Source organism: Salvelinus alpinus, chromosome 6 (assembly GCF_045679555.1).
Source record: "Salvelinus alpinus chromosome 6, SLU_Salpinus.1, whole genome shotgun sequence".
Classification (NCBI taxonomy): Eukaryota; Metazoa; Chordata; class Actinopteri; order Salmoniformes; family Salmonidae; genus Salvelinus; species Salvelinus alpinus.
In genome coordinates this window covers 92,605,903-92,622,184 of record NC_092091.1, presented here as the reverse complement: position 1 = coordinate 92,622,184, position 16,282 = coordinate 92,605,903, and the positions used below count along the sequence as shown (strand labels likewise).

Sequence of the window (16,282 nt, the reverse complement as noted above, 5' to 3'; positions counted from 1 at the left end):
GCATATGTCAATCATAACTTTTTCTGACAGATGCTATTTAGTGATAAAAACTATTTTTGTTTCTTTCAGATGAATACATCACTGAAACCCATTCAACTAGTAAGTAAACATGAGAGGTACAAACCAATGACTTGAGGGCCAGTCAACATGGTTTACTGTAGGACCTGGACTAGGACAGTCAACATGGTTTACTGTAGGACCTGGACTAGGACAGTCAACATGGTTTACTGTAGGACCTGGACTAGGACAGTCAACATGGTTTACTGTAGGACCTGGACTAGGACAGTCAACATGGTTTACTGTAGGACCTGGACTAGGACAGTCAACATGGTTTACTGTCGGACCTGGACTAGGACAGTCAACATGGTTTACTGTAGGACCTGGACTAGGACAGTCAACATGGTTTACTGTAGGACCTGGACTAGGACAGTCAACATGGTTTACTGTAGGATCTGGACTAGTCCTGATTATAAAAGACTGTCTTCAAGAACAATGACATCTCCTCCAGGACTTGATGTAGATTATCCTGGTTCTGAATGACCCAATGACGTCTCCTCCAGGACTTGATGTAGATTAGCCTGGTTCTGAATGCCCCAATGACATCTCCTCCAGGACTTGATGTAAATTAGAATGGTTCTGAATGACCCAATGACATCTCCTCCAGGACTTGATGTAAATTAGAATGGTTCTGAATGACCCAATGATATCTCCTCCAGGACCTGATGTAGATTAGACTGGTTCTGAATGACCCAGCCTCTTTTTCTGTGAAACCGAATATGAATGAAACCATAGTGGTGTGATGTGTTCATTGATGCAGGTCGTTATTGTTACAGAATGTGTTCTTAGTGCTAAGATTCAATAATACAATTTAGACTTTTATCACTTGGAAAGAAGTCTGCTTTTAAATGTCTGAAATGTGAATTAACAAAATGTGATTATTTTGTAACCTGACTCTCTCAGGTGCTGTGTTGGGGGCAGGAGGTCCAGCTGAGAGCAGTCTGACTGGTTCTGCTGAGCAGCAGCTGCGTTCTGTACGGACAGAGTTTGTGAAACGAGTATCAGGACCTGTCCTGGATGGTCTGCTGGACGGACTCCTGCAACACACAGTCATCAACCAGGAGGAAATGGAGTCCGTGAAGGTGATCGCTGAGAGGGCAGAGATGGCACGTGACATCATCGACATGGTGTTGAGAAAAGGAAATGAGTCAAGTTCCAGGATGATCAACCTTCTTTGGGAGCTGGACCCCTGTCTTTGTTCACAGCTTCAGACCAACAGTTGTAGTCAACCCCTGGGGGTGGGGAGACCAGGCAGAATAGACAGGCAGGATGGTTCAACATGTCCTTGCTGTCTGTTGCTTTAATTCAGGGTCACAAAAATGTACAGAAAATGTCAATCAAACATGACCACTATAATACCAATAAACTTACTGAAGGACCAACCACACAGCCTCTCTCCTTCTGCAGCCTCCTGGAAGTGTGGATCTTCTAGCAGGAGGGTCAGTCAGTCCTCCACTAGGTACCTAGCTGGACCCCTATCTAGCAGGAGGGTCAGTCAGTCCTCCACTAGGTACCTAGCTGGACCCCTATCTAGCAGGAGGGTCTGTCAGTCCTCCACTAGGTACCTAGCTGGACCCCTATCTAGCAGGAGGGTCAGTCAGTCCTCCACTAGGTACCTAGCTGGACCCCTATCTAGCAGGAGGTTCAGTCAGTCCTCCACTAGGTACCTAGCTGGACCCCTATCTAGCAGGAGGGTGAGTCAGTCCTCCACTAGGTACCTAGCTGGACCCCTATCTAGCAGAAGGGTCAGTCAGTACAACACACATTCAACATAAATGTATTTTATGAATATATTGTACAGTGTTGGCCTGTTAGAGGTTCATGAGAGAGACTGAATATCAACACAACCACCTCAGTCTTTCTCAGTGAGAGCCTCACGTCTGGAACACATTGACCATTGACAGACATAAGGAGCTATGTAACCTGTCACTCCTTTACCAATGACTTGAGAGTGGCTGAAGGACCTATAAGGAGCTGTGTAACCTGTCACTCCTTTACCAATGACTTGAGAGTGTCTGAAGGACCTATAAGGAGCTGTGTAACCTGTCACTCCTTTACCAATGACTTGAGAGTGGCTGAAGGACCTATAAGGAGCTGTGTAACCTGTCACTCCTTTACCAATGACTTGAGAGTGGCTGAAGGACCTATAAGGAGCTGTGTAACCTGTCACTCCTTTACCAATGACTTGAGAGTGGCTGAAGGACCTATAAGGAGCTGTGTAACCTGTCACTCCTTTAACAATGACTTGAGAGTGGCTGAAGGACCTATAAGGAGCTGTGTAACCTGTCACTCCTTTACCAATGACTTGAGAGTGGCTGAAGGACCTATAAGGAGCTGTGTAACCTGTCACTCCTTTACCAATGACTTGAGAGTGTCTGAAGGACCTATAAGGGGCTGTGTAACCTGTCACTCCTTTACCAATGACTTGAGAGTGTCTGAAGGACCTATAAGGAGCTGTGTAACCTGTCACTCCTTTACCAATGACTTGAGAGTGTCTGAAGGACCTATAAGGAGCTGTGTAACCTGTCACTCCTTTACCAATGACTTGTGAGTGGCTGAAGGACCTATAAGGAGCTGTGTAACCTGTCACCCCTTTACCAATGACTTGAGAGTGGCTGAAGGACCTATAAGGAGCTGTGTAACCTGTCACCCCTTTACCAATGACTTGAGAGTGTCTGAAGGACCTATAAGGAGCTGTGTAACCTGTCACTCCTTTACCAATGACTTGAGAGTGGCTGAAGGACCTATAAGGAGCTGTGTAACCTGTCACTCCTTTACCAATGACTTGAGAGTGTCTGAAGGACCTATAAGGAGCTGTGTAACCTATCACTCCTTTACCAATGACTTGAGAGTGGCTGAAGGACCTATAAGGAGCTGTGTAACCTGTCACTCCTTTACCAATGACTTGAGAGTGTCTGAAGTACCTATAAGGAGCTGTGTAACCTGTCACTCCTTTACCAATGACTTGAGAGTGTCTGAAGTACCTATAAGGAGCTGTGTAACATGTCACTCCTTTACCAATGACTTGAGAGTGTCTGAAGGACCTATAAGGAGCTGTGTAACATGTCACTCCTTTACCAATGACTTGAGAGTGGCTGAAGTACATATAAGGAGCTGTGTAACCTGTCACCCCTTTACCAATGACTTGAGAGTGTCTGAAGGACCTATAAGGAGCTGTGTAACCTGTCACTCCTTTACCAATGACTTGAGAGTGACTGAAGGACCTATAAGGAGCTGTGTAACCTGTCACTCCTTTACCAATGACTTGAGAGTGTCTGAAGGACCTATAAGGAGCTGTGTAACCTGTCACTCCTTTACCAATGACTTGAGAGTGGCTGAAGGACCTATAAGGAGCTGTGTAACCTGTCACTCCTTTACCAATGACTTGAGAGTGTCTGAAGGACCTATAAGGAGCTGTGTAACCTGTCACCCCTTTACCAATGACTTGAGAGTGGCTGAAGGACCTATAAGGAGCTGTGTAACCTGTCACTCCTTTACCAATGACTTGAGAGTGGCTGAAGGACCTATAAGGAGCTGTTCAACCTATGTTTATCTACCTGCCCAGGGACTACAGTTAAACTAGCTAGCTGGTTAAATCTGTCTCATTTACAGAAATGTTGACTGATGTGCAGTATCCCTGTCAAATACATTTTAAATAAATGAAAGGAAAAGGAATGGAATTGAATGTATTTATGTGTGTGTCTATGTGAATGTGTGTTGGTCTGTGTGTGTAAATGTGTGTTGGTCTGTGTGTGTGTCTATGTGAATGTGTGTTGGTCTGTGTGTGTGTCTATGTGAATGTGTGTTGGTCTGTGTCTATGTGAATGTGTGTTGGTCTGTGTGTGTGTCTATGTGAATGTGTGTTGGTCTGTGTCTATGTGAATGTGTGTTGGTCTGTGTCTATGTGAATGTGTGTTGGTCTGTGTGTTGGTCTGTGTGTGTGTCTATGTGAATGTGTGTTGGTCTGTGTGTTGGTCTGTGTGTGTGTCTATGTGAATGTGTGTTGGTCTGTGTGTGTGTCTATGTGAATGTGTGTTGGTCTGTGTGTTGGTCTGTGTCTATGTGAATGTGTGTTGGTCTGTGTGTGTGTCTATGTGAATGTGTGTTGGTCTGTGTGTTGGTCTGTGTGTGTGTCTATGTGAATGTGTGTTGGTCTGTGTGTGTGTCTATGTGAATGTGTGTTGGTCTGTGTGTTGGTCTCTGTGTGTGAATGTGTCTATTTTTAACTTCATATGCTATACATTATAATCAATATTTTGGGGGGTCTGCAGAATCATTGTATATCATTGGTTACCCATCCTATCATGTTACCACAACAGAGAAATGACCATCTAGCGTCCTTCTGCCAAACCTGGTTGTTGTCACACTGCCCTCTCCTGGTAGCACTGCAAAACATCACTCAATCAAATCCTGAAAAAAAATATTAATCTATTTTAACCAGAAATTCCTATTCTATGGGCTGAATACTGCAAAACATCACTCAATCTGTATGAAAACGTTACATGACATAAATATGAATATATAATATAAACTTATACATGTTGAACCAGCCCACTGTGTTGAAATAGGAAGTACATTTATAAGGAAGTAAAGGAAAAAAATGGACAATATCGGTCGAAGAAAAATGTTTCTAAGGTTTGTAGCGTTATTTTACAATTTTATGTAGAAAAGTGTTTTGTAGAAGTTAGGCCATCGCAGAGAGAGGTGATTTAGGGGGTAAGACATCCCCAGAATTGTTAAGTTTTTACAATACTGATTTCAACTTTCAATAATGATCATTTTAGGCTTCCTTACATTGATGCTGATTCATATTGATCAGCCTAGTCAATATGAATCAATGTTATATTATAGTCTACAGGGTTATGCGGTAGGGTATGGGCGATTGACTGCACATGACAGTGATTATTATCTTTGCGCTCATTCACTTCCCGGAGAAAGACGTGTATCACCTAAAGTAGTTTCTTTGAAAAATAAAAGTCCTCGTCATTTCGGCCAAGTAAAAGTGATGTGTAGCAACGGGTATTGAAACTAAATGAAGGGCAAATGTGAAAAGTTTATGCCGCGTTCACAACAACAGGGAACTCGGAAAAGTATGATTTCAGCGCTCGAGAAAGAGGACGGTTCAAATCGATTTTGTCAGAAGGTCCGCCTACCCGACCAATCAGGTGAGGGAGTGTGATGACGCGTTATCTTACCCGACCGATCATATGGTTGCGGGAAACGCTGTATTCTCCAAATCTCGAGTTCAAGTTTTGAGGACCAAATAACGAAATAATTCGGGAACAAGAATTGGCAACGTCACTAAAATTCATAACATTAAGATAATACAAAAGTTTTGGCCAAAAAATTAAGTTGGCGTTTTTCTTTTTGTGGATAACTAGTATTTAAATTATTAGATCACCTGTTTTTTTTACTCACTACAAAGCCTTGAAAAGAATGACGCGCTCTCCCCACTAGTTATTGTTTATGCAGTAAGGATTCACCCTCTTTAGATAATTCTTGTGTAATTTATCTGAAGGTAATCGTTGTTTTGAGCTAAAAAAGCACCTCGTAGCTGTATGACAACCAGGGAGCTAAATGAACGGCTCTTTCACCGGTGCAATTCGGTTACCGACGTTCACCAAAAAGATCCGTTCAAAAACAACCGTTATCGTTATCGAACGACCCATCACTAGTTGAAACAGGAAATACTAGTATAAGGAAGTAGAGCAAGTAACGGACGTTATCGTCGAAAAAAAATGTTTCAGAGGTTTGCAGCGTTCTTTTAGAATGTCACGTAGAAAAGTATTTCTGAGAAGTTAGATTATCACAAAGAGAGAGATGATTTAGGGGGTTAAACATCCGCCAAGTTAATACAATATTGATTTAAACTTTAAAGAATGATTATTTTAGGTTTATTTACATTGTTGTTGATTCATAGTGATTAGCCTAATCAATAAGATGTGATGTAGGCTACAGGGCTATGAGGTATGGTATTTGTGTTATAGGCTACAGGGCTATGAGGTATGATATTATTGTTATAGGAGATTGACAGCACATTAAGGTGATTATTATCTGAGGAAACTGGCTCACTTTCACTTCCTGAAAGAAGACGTGCATCGCAATTTATAGCTTTCGTTAAATAAAATAGTCTGTCTCGTCGAGTAAATGTGACGTTCAACAATGTGCATAGGAACTATTTAAATGTAGGGCTAAATCACATTTTAAGTTTAAAGCTTTCTGGTGACAGATCAGGAAGGCGGTGGTCCGTTTTGCTCACTGCAGTTGCGCTCGATATAACTTCACCGGCTCATCTATGCGCGTTGTGAACCCCGGGTTGAATCGTCAGCACGCCTTTTCTCAGAATGAAAACCCCGGTGCGCCGGGCGAGATAAACGGATCGCACCTCAAGTGAACTCAAGCAGTGCATGGGGTCTGTTCACTCAACCAGGGATGGGCAACTGGCGTTCTGGGACCAATAATAAAAACATTGTTTTGGAACTCAGTCTGGATCTCAACTTCCTGTTGACCGTTAGAATAATAGAAAACACATGGTGCAGTGTGTAAATGTGGTTGAGCATCAACAGTCAGTCTATTGGCCCATGTTAGCTACATGTTTTTAGATTGGTCAATTAGTCTAGCGGCTAAACTTGTAGTAAGCATGGTTGAATTACCAACCGGGGTGGGGCCCGTTGATCGCCAGTTATCATATTAAAAACTGTTAACATTTACCTCCACCCCATGGCAACATGTCCTCATGGCAACATGTCCCCATGGCAACATGAGTAGAATTATCTGTTAAACTGAACATGTTTTCTCCTGACCCATGGTCGGATGTATGGATGTGGGTATGCAGACCCATGAGACACTACGGCCCCTCATGATGAGTGCCGTTTTTTTTATGGCCCCCACCTCATCAAAGTTCTCCATCCCTGCACTAAATGATAAGGAGAGGGAAATACCTGAATGTGTCCAATAGAAACTCTCGTTGTTGAAACATTTTGCTATCCTACTGTAACAGTATAACTTTAAACCGTCCCCTCGCCCATACCCGGGCGCGAACCAGGGACCCTCTGCACACATCAACAATGGTCGCCCACGAAGCATCGTTACCCATCGCTCCACAAAGGCCGCGGCCCTTGCAGAGCAAGGGGAAACCCTACTTAAGTCTCAGAGCAAGTGACGTAACTGATTGAAATGCTAGTAGCGCATACCCGCTAACTAGCTAGCCATTTCACATCCGTTACACTCACCCCCCTTTCAACCTCCTCCTTTTCCGCAGCAACCAGTGATCCGGGTCAACAGCATCAATGTAACAGTATAACTTTAAACCGTCCCCTCGCCCCGACACGGGCGCGAACCAGGGACCCTCTGCACACATCAACAAAGGTCGCCCACGAAGCATCGTTACCCATCGCTCCACAAAGGCCGCGGCCCTTGCAGAGCAAGGGGAAACCCTACTTAAGTCTCAGAGCAAGTGACGTAACTGATTGAAACGCTAGTAGCGCGTACCCGCTAACTAGCTAGCCATTTCACATCCGTTACACTACCACACGTTAATTTTCCTATCCTGCCACCCTAATTTTCTTTACCTGCCACGCTAATTATCTTTACCTGCCACGCTAATTATCTTTACCTGCCACGCTAATTATCTTTACCTGCCACGCTAATTATCTTTACCTCCCACGCTAATTATCTTTACCTCCCACCCTAATTATCTTTACCTGCCACCCTAATTATCTTGACCTGCCACCCTAATTATCTTTACCTGCCACCCTAATTATCTTGACCTGCCACCCTAATTATCTTGACCTGCCACCCTAATTATCTTTACCTGCCACCCTAATTATCTTTACCTGCCACCCTAATTATCTTTACCTGCCACCCTAATTATCTTTACCTGCCACCCTAATTATCTTTACCTGCCACCCTAATTATCTTTACCTGCCACGCTAATTATCTTTACCTCCCACGCTAATTATCTTTACCTCCCACCCTAATTATCTTTACCTGCCACCCTAATTATCTTGACCTGCCACCCTAATTATCTTTACCTGCCACGCTAATTATCTTTACCTGCCACCCTAATTTTCCTAACCTGCCACGTAAATTTGCTAAATTGTAAAAATCTATTTTCAGCTATTTTCTTTTTGGTCTTAATTTAAGGTAATGGTTAGGCACAAGGCTAGCAGTGTGGTTAAGGTTAGGTTAAAAATCATATTTTTAAAATATAAATTGTAGATATAGGCATTGAATAACAGATTCACTACATGGAACAACAGATAGTCATTACTGCTATTAGCCAATAGAAACACATTGAATAACAGATAGTCATTACTGCTATTAGCCAATAGAAACACATTGAATAACAGATAGCCATTACTGCTATTAGCCAATAGAAACACATTGAATAACAGATAGTCATTACTGCTATTAGCCAATAGAAACACATTGAATAACAGATAGTCATTACTGCTATTAGCCAATAGAAATACATTGAATAACATATAGTCATTACTGCTATTAGCCAATAGAAACACATTGAATAACAGATAGTCATTTCTGCTATTAGCCAATAGAAACACATTGAATAACAGATAGTCATTACTGCTATTAGCCAATAGAAACACATGGAACAACAGATAGTCCAAAACAAGATCTAAAGGAAGTCCGTTCTGGAGTGTCTGTCCTCTATCTGAGAGATCAGAAAGATCAGGAAACATGTATCTTTTTACATGTATTTATCCCCTTTTTTTAGTGCCTAAACTATCTCCATATATACTTCCATTCATTTTTTAAACTGGTACCGGAGACCTTCAGATGAGGCTTGAGGGCGTCCTAGAGGAAAACAGAGAAAACCATCATGTTCTCCCAGAGACTCTCATCTTTCAATAGAGTGGTCATAATAGTTTGTAGGTCAAACCGTTCAGACGCTACATAAGATTTTGTGAGAAGACCGATTTTCGGGATGTCTCATGGTTTGACAAACTCCGCTCTAGCTCTGCCACCTTTCACCCAGATGCGGAAGGGCGATATCGGCAGATGCAGCATATTGAGACGCAGCCCATGCAGCAACAACAAAAAACCTCGTTTTTTGATGGGGATTGTTTTATGTTAATTTGATTACCGCGGGGGCGCGACCATTGTAGGCTAAGGGTTTTTAAATTCATTGACGGAGCTATGGATGCAAGGACTGACCATACATTATATCAAAATTAAATTACAGTTTTAACCATTTTTTAAGGCTATGGTGTTTGTTTACAAACATTGGAGTAAAACAAGCTTATATTTTGGGTTCTGATGGAGTACGACAGTTGAACTGAACTCATGAGGCATTTAAAAGTTATATTCTTCAAGAATGAATCAGTATACAGTATACCATTCATTCATAAGTCCAAAAATGGATGTAGCAACTAAGGATTCTAGTTTTAACTTCTACTTGATACGCATCCCGGATCCGGGAGCACCCCCATCAGTAAAAAAGCTGACTAGCATAGCCTAGCATAGCGCCACAAGTAAATACTAGCATCTAAATATCATTAAATCACAAGTCCAAGACACCAGATGAAAGATACAGATCTTGTGAATCCAGCCATCATTTCTGATTTTTAAAATGTTTTACAGGGAAGACACAATATGTAAATCTATTAGCTAACCACGTTAGCAAAAGACACCACTTTTTTTACTCCACCAGTTTTTTACTCAATCAGCAGCTATCACAAATTCGACCAAATAAAGATATAAACAGCCACTAACCAAGAAACAACTTCATAAGATGACAGTCTGATAACATATTTATGGTATAGCATATGTTTTTTTTAGAAAAATGTGCATTTTTCAGGTATAAATTCACCTTTGGAATTAGCAGCTAACAGTAGCTATGTCGCACAAACATGCCCAAATCGTCATAGCGCAATACTAAGGAAATACCGAAAATAGCAATATACTCGCATAAACTGATATAAATCGGTTTAAAATAACTTTGTTATGATGTTTCTAACACCTATACCGAATTAAATCACAGACGGATATATCTTAGGCCGATAACAAGAGCTTTTGAGCATGCCATTCTGATGTCCTCTCTTGTGTCTTGGCGAGCGTCGAAAAGAACGGACATGTCACTCCACGGCCTTTTATAAAGTCTGAGAATGACGTAGAGACTCCATTCCACTTCTCATTGGTTACTGACATCCAGGGGAAGGCGGGTGCAGTTCAGTTCGACCCATAGCAATCATACAGAGCTTTAAACTGATCTGAGAACAGAGCCTCGTTTTCAGACCTTCGCAGTTCCTGTCATGGATTTCGCTGCAGAAAGAGTTCTGGGTCACCCACAGACATAATTCAAACGGTTTTAGAAACTAGAGATTGTTTTCTATCCAATAGTAATAATAATATGCATATTGTACGAGCAAGAATTGAGTACGAGGCAGTTTAATCTGGGAACGAAAAATCCACAAAGTGTAAACAGCACCCCCTATTGAGAAAAGGTTTTAAAGACCCGTTGCAGGCATGTTTATATCAATATCAAATAATTAACAATTAATGAAGTATTTTGCTGTAGTAGATTTCCCCCCAAAAATGGGTTGTTGTTATGGAGTCAGGGGATCCAACCAGGTAGACTAGCTGTTGTTATGGAGTCAGGGGATCCAACCAGGTAGACTAGCTGTTGTTATGGAGTGAAGGGATCCAACCAGGTAGAATAGCTGTTGTTATGGAGTCAGGAGATCCAACCAGGTAGACTAGCTGTTGTTATGGAGTCAGGGGATCCAACCAGGTGGACTAGCTGTTGTTATGGAGTCAGGGGATCCAACCAGGTAGACTAGCTGTTGTTATGGAGTCAGGGGATCCAACCAGGTAGACTAGCTGTTGTTATGGAGTCAGCTAATGGGGATCAAACCAGGTAGACTAGCTGTTGTTATGGAGTCAGGAGATCCAACCAGGTAGACTCGCTATTGTTATGGAGTCAGGGGATCCAACCAGGTAGACTAGCTGTTGTTATGGAGTCAGGGGATCCAACCAGGTGGACTAGCTGTTGTTATGGAGTCAGGGGATCCAACCAGGTAGACTAGCTGTTGTTATGGAGTCAGGGGATCCAACCAGGTAGACTAGCTGTTGTTATGGAGTCAGGGGATCCAACCAGGTAGACTAGCTGTTGTTATGGAGTCAGGGGATCCAACCAGGTAGACTAGCTGTTGTTATGGAGTCAGGGGATCCAACCAGGTAGACTAGCTGTTGTTATGGAGTCAGGGGATCCAACCAGGTAGACTAGCAGTTGTTATGGAGTCAGGGGATCCAACCAGGTAGACTAGCTGTTGTTATGGAGTCAGGGGATCCAACCAGGTAGACTAGCTGTTGGTATGGAGTCAGGGGATCCAACCAGGTAGACTAGCTGTTGTTATGGAGTCAGCTAGTGGGGATCCAAGTCAAATCAAATGAAAAACATATTGGACTGTGTATGTTGGAATACAATATGAAGTCACTGATTGTACTCTTTGACCACAGATAGAAAACGTGTTGTCATTGTTAATGGTTCTTCAACAATGTTCAGAAATATTGACTGTTCTGTTTCTTCTTATTGTAGCTGAGTGAGTTGTGACTTACATCTAATATGAGTCTCTCTGGGGAGAGAGAGGAGGGGACCACTGCCTCTAAAATGAGTCTCTCTGGGGAGAGAGAGGAGGAAACCACTGCCTCTAAAATGAGTCTCTCTGGGGAGAGAAAGGAGGGGACCACTGCCTCTAAAATTAGCCTCTCTGGGGAGAGAGAGGAGGAGACTACTGCCTCCAAAATGACTCAAGACACCAGTTCTAAGAGGTAAGAGATTAAATGTAAAATATACAGTTCTCTTAAAGATATAAAACTAAAGGGATAATTGTTCCCACATTACATCAAATGTAGGTCTACAGTCGTGGCCAAAAGTTTTGAGAATGACACAAATATTAATTTTCACAGAGTTTGCTGCGTCATTGTCTTTAGATATTTTTGTCAGATGTTACTATGGAATACTGAAGTATAATTACAAGCATGTCATAAGCGTCAAAGGCTTTTATTGACAAGTACATGAAGTTGATGCAAGCAGTCAATATTTGCAGTGTTGACCCTTCTTTTTCAAGACCTCTGCAATCCGCCCTGGCATGCTGTCAATTAACTTCTGGGCCACATTCTGACTGATGGCAGCCCATTCTTGCATAATCAATGCTTCACCTCACTGTGCGTGCAGATGCACTCACACCTGCCTGCTGCCATTCCTGAGCAAGCTCTGTGCCCCGATCCCGCAGCTGAATCAACTTTAGGAGACGGTCCTGGCGCTTGCTGGACTTTGGGAGCCCTGAAGCCTTCATTCACAACAATTGAACCGCTCTCCTTGAAGCTCTTGATGATCCGATAAATGGTTGATTTAGGTGCGATCTTACTGGCAGCAATATCCTTGCCTGTGAATCCCTTTTTGTGCAAAGCAATGATGACGGCACGTGTTTCCTTGCAGGTAACCATGGTTGACAGAGGAAGAACAATGATTCCAAGCACCAACCTCCTTTTGAAGCTTCCAGTCTGTTATTCGAAAACAATCAGCATGACAGAGTGATCTCCAGCCTTATCCTTGTCAACACTCGCACCTCTGTTAACGAGAGAATCACTGACATGATGTCAGCTGGTCCTTTTGTGGCAGGTCTGAAATGCAGTGGAAATGTTTTTGGGGGATTCAGTTCATTTGCATGGCAAAGAGGGACTTTGCAATTCATCTGATCACTCTTCATAACATTCTGGAGTATATGCAAATTGCCAACATACAAACTGAGGCAGTAGACTTTGTGAAAATTAATATGTGTGTCATTCTCAAAACTTTTGGCCATGACTGTACATCATTCATTTAAATATCCAAAAATGGATTCACCAATTGCAGACTGTAGCTTTAAAAGAAACATCAGGACTTCTAGAAGTTCCATTATACAGTTGTTAAAATGAAGTAGATGAGTTATTGATGTGATATTGATGAGGTGATCTGTCTCCCTGTTTTGTTCAGTGTCCAGAAGCCCAGAGCAGAGTCACCTACAACCAGCCTGCTATCAATGAAGAGTGATCAGCCACCTGCTTTCAGCCAGGAACCATTACCAGATGACAATAAGGAAGTGGAGAGTTTGGACAGTGAGGATGCATTAAAGATCACACACAACCTTCTGGACAGAAGAAGTAAGACTGTGTTTCATACAATATTACAAAGAACGGTACAAAGGCCCTTATAAAACACACACACAAACTTATGAGTCCCAACTCTCATTGTTTCCCTACAGGTCAAACTCTGCTGACAGTCCAACAAGACATTAAGGCTAATCTGAAACACAAGTATCAACACATATCTGAAGGAATTGGACACCATGGAAACCAAAGTCTGTTCAAGGACATCTACACAGAGCTCTACATCACAGAGGGTGGAAGTGGAGGGCTCAATAATGAACATGAGGTTAGACAGATAGAGATGGCATCCAAGAAACAAACCACACAAGAGACACCAATCAAATGCAACGACATCTTCAAGCCTTTACCTGGACAAGACAAACCTATCAGAACTGTGCTGACAAAAGGAATTGCTGGCATTGGAAAAACAGTCTCTGTGCAGAAGGTCATCCTTGACTGGGCAGAGGGAAAAGCAAATCAGGACGTTCATTTCATGTTTCCTCTTCCTTTCCGTGATCTGAACCTGAAAAAGGACCAATACAGTCTGATGCAACTTCTTTCCCACTACTTCCCAGAGCTGAAAGAGATTGACAGCATTGAAGATGGTGAAACCAAAACACAACCTTCTGTTTTCATTTTTGATGGTCTGGATGAGTGTCGACTTCCTCTAGACTTCAAAAACAATGAGAAGTGCTGTGATGTCACGAAGCCAACCTCAGTGGACGTGCTGCTGACAAACCTCATCGAGGGGAATCTGCTTCCCTCTGCTCTCCTCTGGATAACCTCACGGCCTGCAGCAGCCAATCAGATCCCTCCTGAGTGTGTTGACCAGGTGACAGAGGTACGAGGGTTCAATGATCCACAGAAGGAGGAGTACTTCAGGAAGAAAATCACAGATCAGAATATGGCCAATGATATCATCAAACACATGAAGACATCAAGGAGCCTCCACATCATGTGCCACATGCCAGTCTTCTGTTGGATATCAGCCACTGTCCTTGAGATGATACTGAAAGTGGCAGAGAAGGATGAAGTCCCCAAAACTCTGACCCAGATGTACTCACACTTCGTGCTCATCCAACTCATTGTGAAGAACAAGAAGTACAACAAAGCCACAGAGACAAACCCAAAGGAACTGTCTCAGTCAGACAAAGAGATGATCCTGAAACTGGCAAAGCTGGCTTTCCAACAGCTGCAGAAGGGCAACCTGATCTTCTATGAGGAGGACCTGAGAGAGTGTGGCCTTGATGTCACAGAGGCATCAGAGTACTCAGCATTGTGTACAGAGATCTTTAAAGAAGAATCTGGGATGTACCAAGAGAAGGTCTACAGCTTTGTGCATCTGAGTATTCAGGAGTTTCTAGCAGCAGTGCATGCTTTAGAATCATGTCTGGACAAGAAGGAAAATGTTTTCTCCACCACTAGTGATGATGATGATTATTATGATGATGAAGAGGAGTCAATCCAGTTGTCTGACTTACACAGGAGCGCAGTGGACCAGGCCTTGAAGAGTGAGAATGGACACCTGGACCTGTTCCTCCGCTTCCTTCTGGGTCTCTCACTGGAGTCCAATCAGAATCTGTTACGAGGCCTTCTGACACAGACAGGAAGTACAACACAGACCAATGAGGAAACAGTTCAGAGAACAGTCAGGTACCTTTCAGACAACATCGAAAGGGAATCCTCACCAGAAAGGATCATCAACTTGTTCCACTGTCTGAATGAACTTGGTGCCAACTCTCTAGTTGAAGACATGCAGACCTCCCTGCATTCAGGAACTCTTTCAGAAACAGAGCTAAAACCTGACCAATGTTCAGCCCTGGCCTACCTGTTACTGATGTCAGAGGAGGTGCTGGAGGAGTTTGACCTGAAGACATACAACACATCAGAGAAAGGTTATCAGAGGTTGCTGCCGGTCGTGAAAACCTGCAAGAGAGCACTGTGAGTTCTGTTATTGTGTTGATGTTTACAGTATCATTATAATGAAGGATTTGTATATCTAACAGATTATCTCCTCTCTCCAGACTGGATCACTGTAAACTCACATATGAATCCTGTGAGACTCTGGCCTTAGCTCTGCAGACACCAAACTCCCCCCTGAGAGAACTGGACCTCAGCTACAATACCTTGAGAGACAGAGGAGTGGAGCTGCTCTGTGTTGGACTAACCAGTCCACTCTGCAACATACAGACACTCGTGTGAGTTCAATATCTTCAGTATCCACTGTCTTTATAGTGTTTATATATTTGTAGTAATTATGTGTAATTATGTTTTTAACATTATTTGAACATCTTGGTAAATATGCAGAAACATACATACAATGTGATAAATATAATAAAAAAAGGTTAAATATCTTGAGTGAGTTAGTATGGTTTTAACATAGTCTAATCATGTCCTTCTGTTATTGTCTTAATGCATCTGTGATAACGTGCGTCTCGGTGAGAGGTGTAGGAGAGCAGGGATGTCTGAGAAGCGTGTTTAATCATACAGTCCACCAATACAAAAATGGCACAGAAGAAAATCCAAAAACTACGCTCACGATACTAATCAACTCGTGCAAACGCACGGAGGAACAAACACAGTTCCGACACTTTACATACACGTGTGTAAATCGTGAACACAACAAACATCAAATACAATCGAGGGCAATACACACAAGTCTAATCCCGCACGAACTAAGGCAGGCAACAGGTACACACAGAAATAAACGCAATTGAAACCAGGTGTGAAAATAATCAGACAAAACAAACAGAAAAGGAAAAAGGAATCGGTGGTGGCTAGTAACAAGGAGAGGAGTAGAAGTCGTGACAGCATCTCATTATTCTTAAAGCTTTGCATATTTAACAGTGTATCAACATATCTCCTCTCTCCAGACTAGCTGACTGTAAACTCACATATAAATCCTGTGAGACTCTGGCCTCAGCTCTGCAGACACCAAACTCCCCCCTGAGAGAACTGGACCTCAGCTACAATGACCTGGGAGACAGAGGAGTGGAGCTGCTCTGTGTTGGACTAACCAGTCCACTCTGCAACATACAGACACTAGTGTGAGTTAAATATCTTCAGTATCCTC

The 16,282-nt window shown here is 42.6% G+C and overlaps 2 protein-coding genes across 2 annotated transcripts in view; both read left to right on the top strand.

Moving 5' to 3' along the window:
• The window catches only part of LOC139577795 (NACHT, LRR and PYD domains-containing protein 3-like), a 97,122-nt gene extending 94,735 nt beyond the window's left edge, over positions 1 to 2,387 (top strand). The window contains exons 19-20 of the mRNA XM_071404968.1: positions 70 to 99; positions 961 to 2,387. Coding sequence (XP_071261069.1) covers positions 70 to 99; positions 961 to 1,361 — 431 coding nt within the window. The 3' untranslated portion in view covers positions 1,362 to 2,387. The remainder of the gene's footprint in view (positions 1 to 69; positions 100 to 960) is intronic.
• Positions 2,388 to 4,650: 2,263 nt separating this feature from the next.
• Positions 4,651 to 15,154, top strand: LOC139577781 (NLR family CARD domain-containing protein 3-like). The gene is made up of 4 exons (XM_071404954.1): positions 4,651 to 4,692; positions 11,618 to 11,850; positions 13,058 to 13,224; positions 13,326 to 15,154. Exons 2-4 carry the CDS (start codon positions 11,645 to 11,647, stop codon positions 15,152 to 15,154), a joined length of 2,202 nt encoding a protein of 733 aa, XP_071261055.1. The 5' UTR covers positions 4,651 to 4,692; positions 11,618 to 11,644.
• Positions 15,155 to 16,282: the final 1,128 nt, after the last annotated feature.

Bases quoted from the DNA above. Each gene is read 5' to 3' on its own strand.
- LOC139577781 (XM_071404954.1), top strand. From the start codon at position 11,645: ATGAGTCTCTCTGGGGAGAGAGAGGAGGGGACCACTGCCTCTAAAATG. The intron at 11,851-13,057 runs GTAAGAGATTAA...TGTTTTGTTCAG, and splicing joins CAAGACACCAGTTCTAAGAG to TGTCCAGAAGCCCAGAGCAG. The intron at 13,225-13,325 runs GTAAGACTGTGT...GTTTCCCTACAG, and splicing joins CAACCTTCTGGACAGAAGAA to GTCAAACTCTGCTGACAGTC.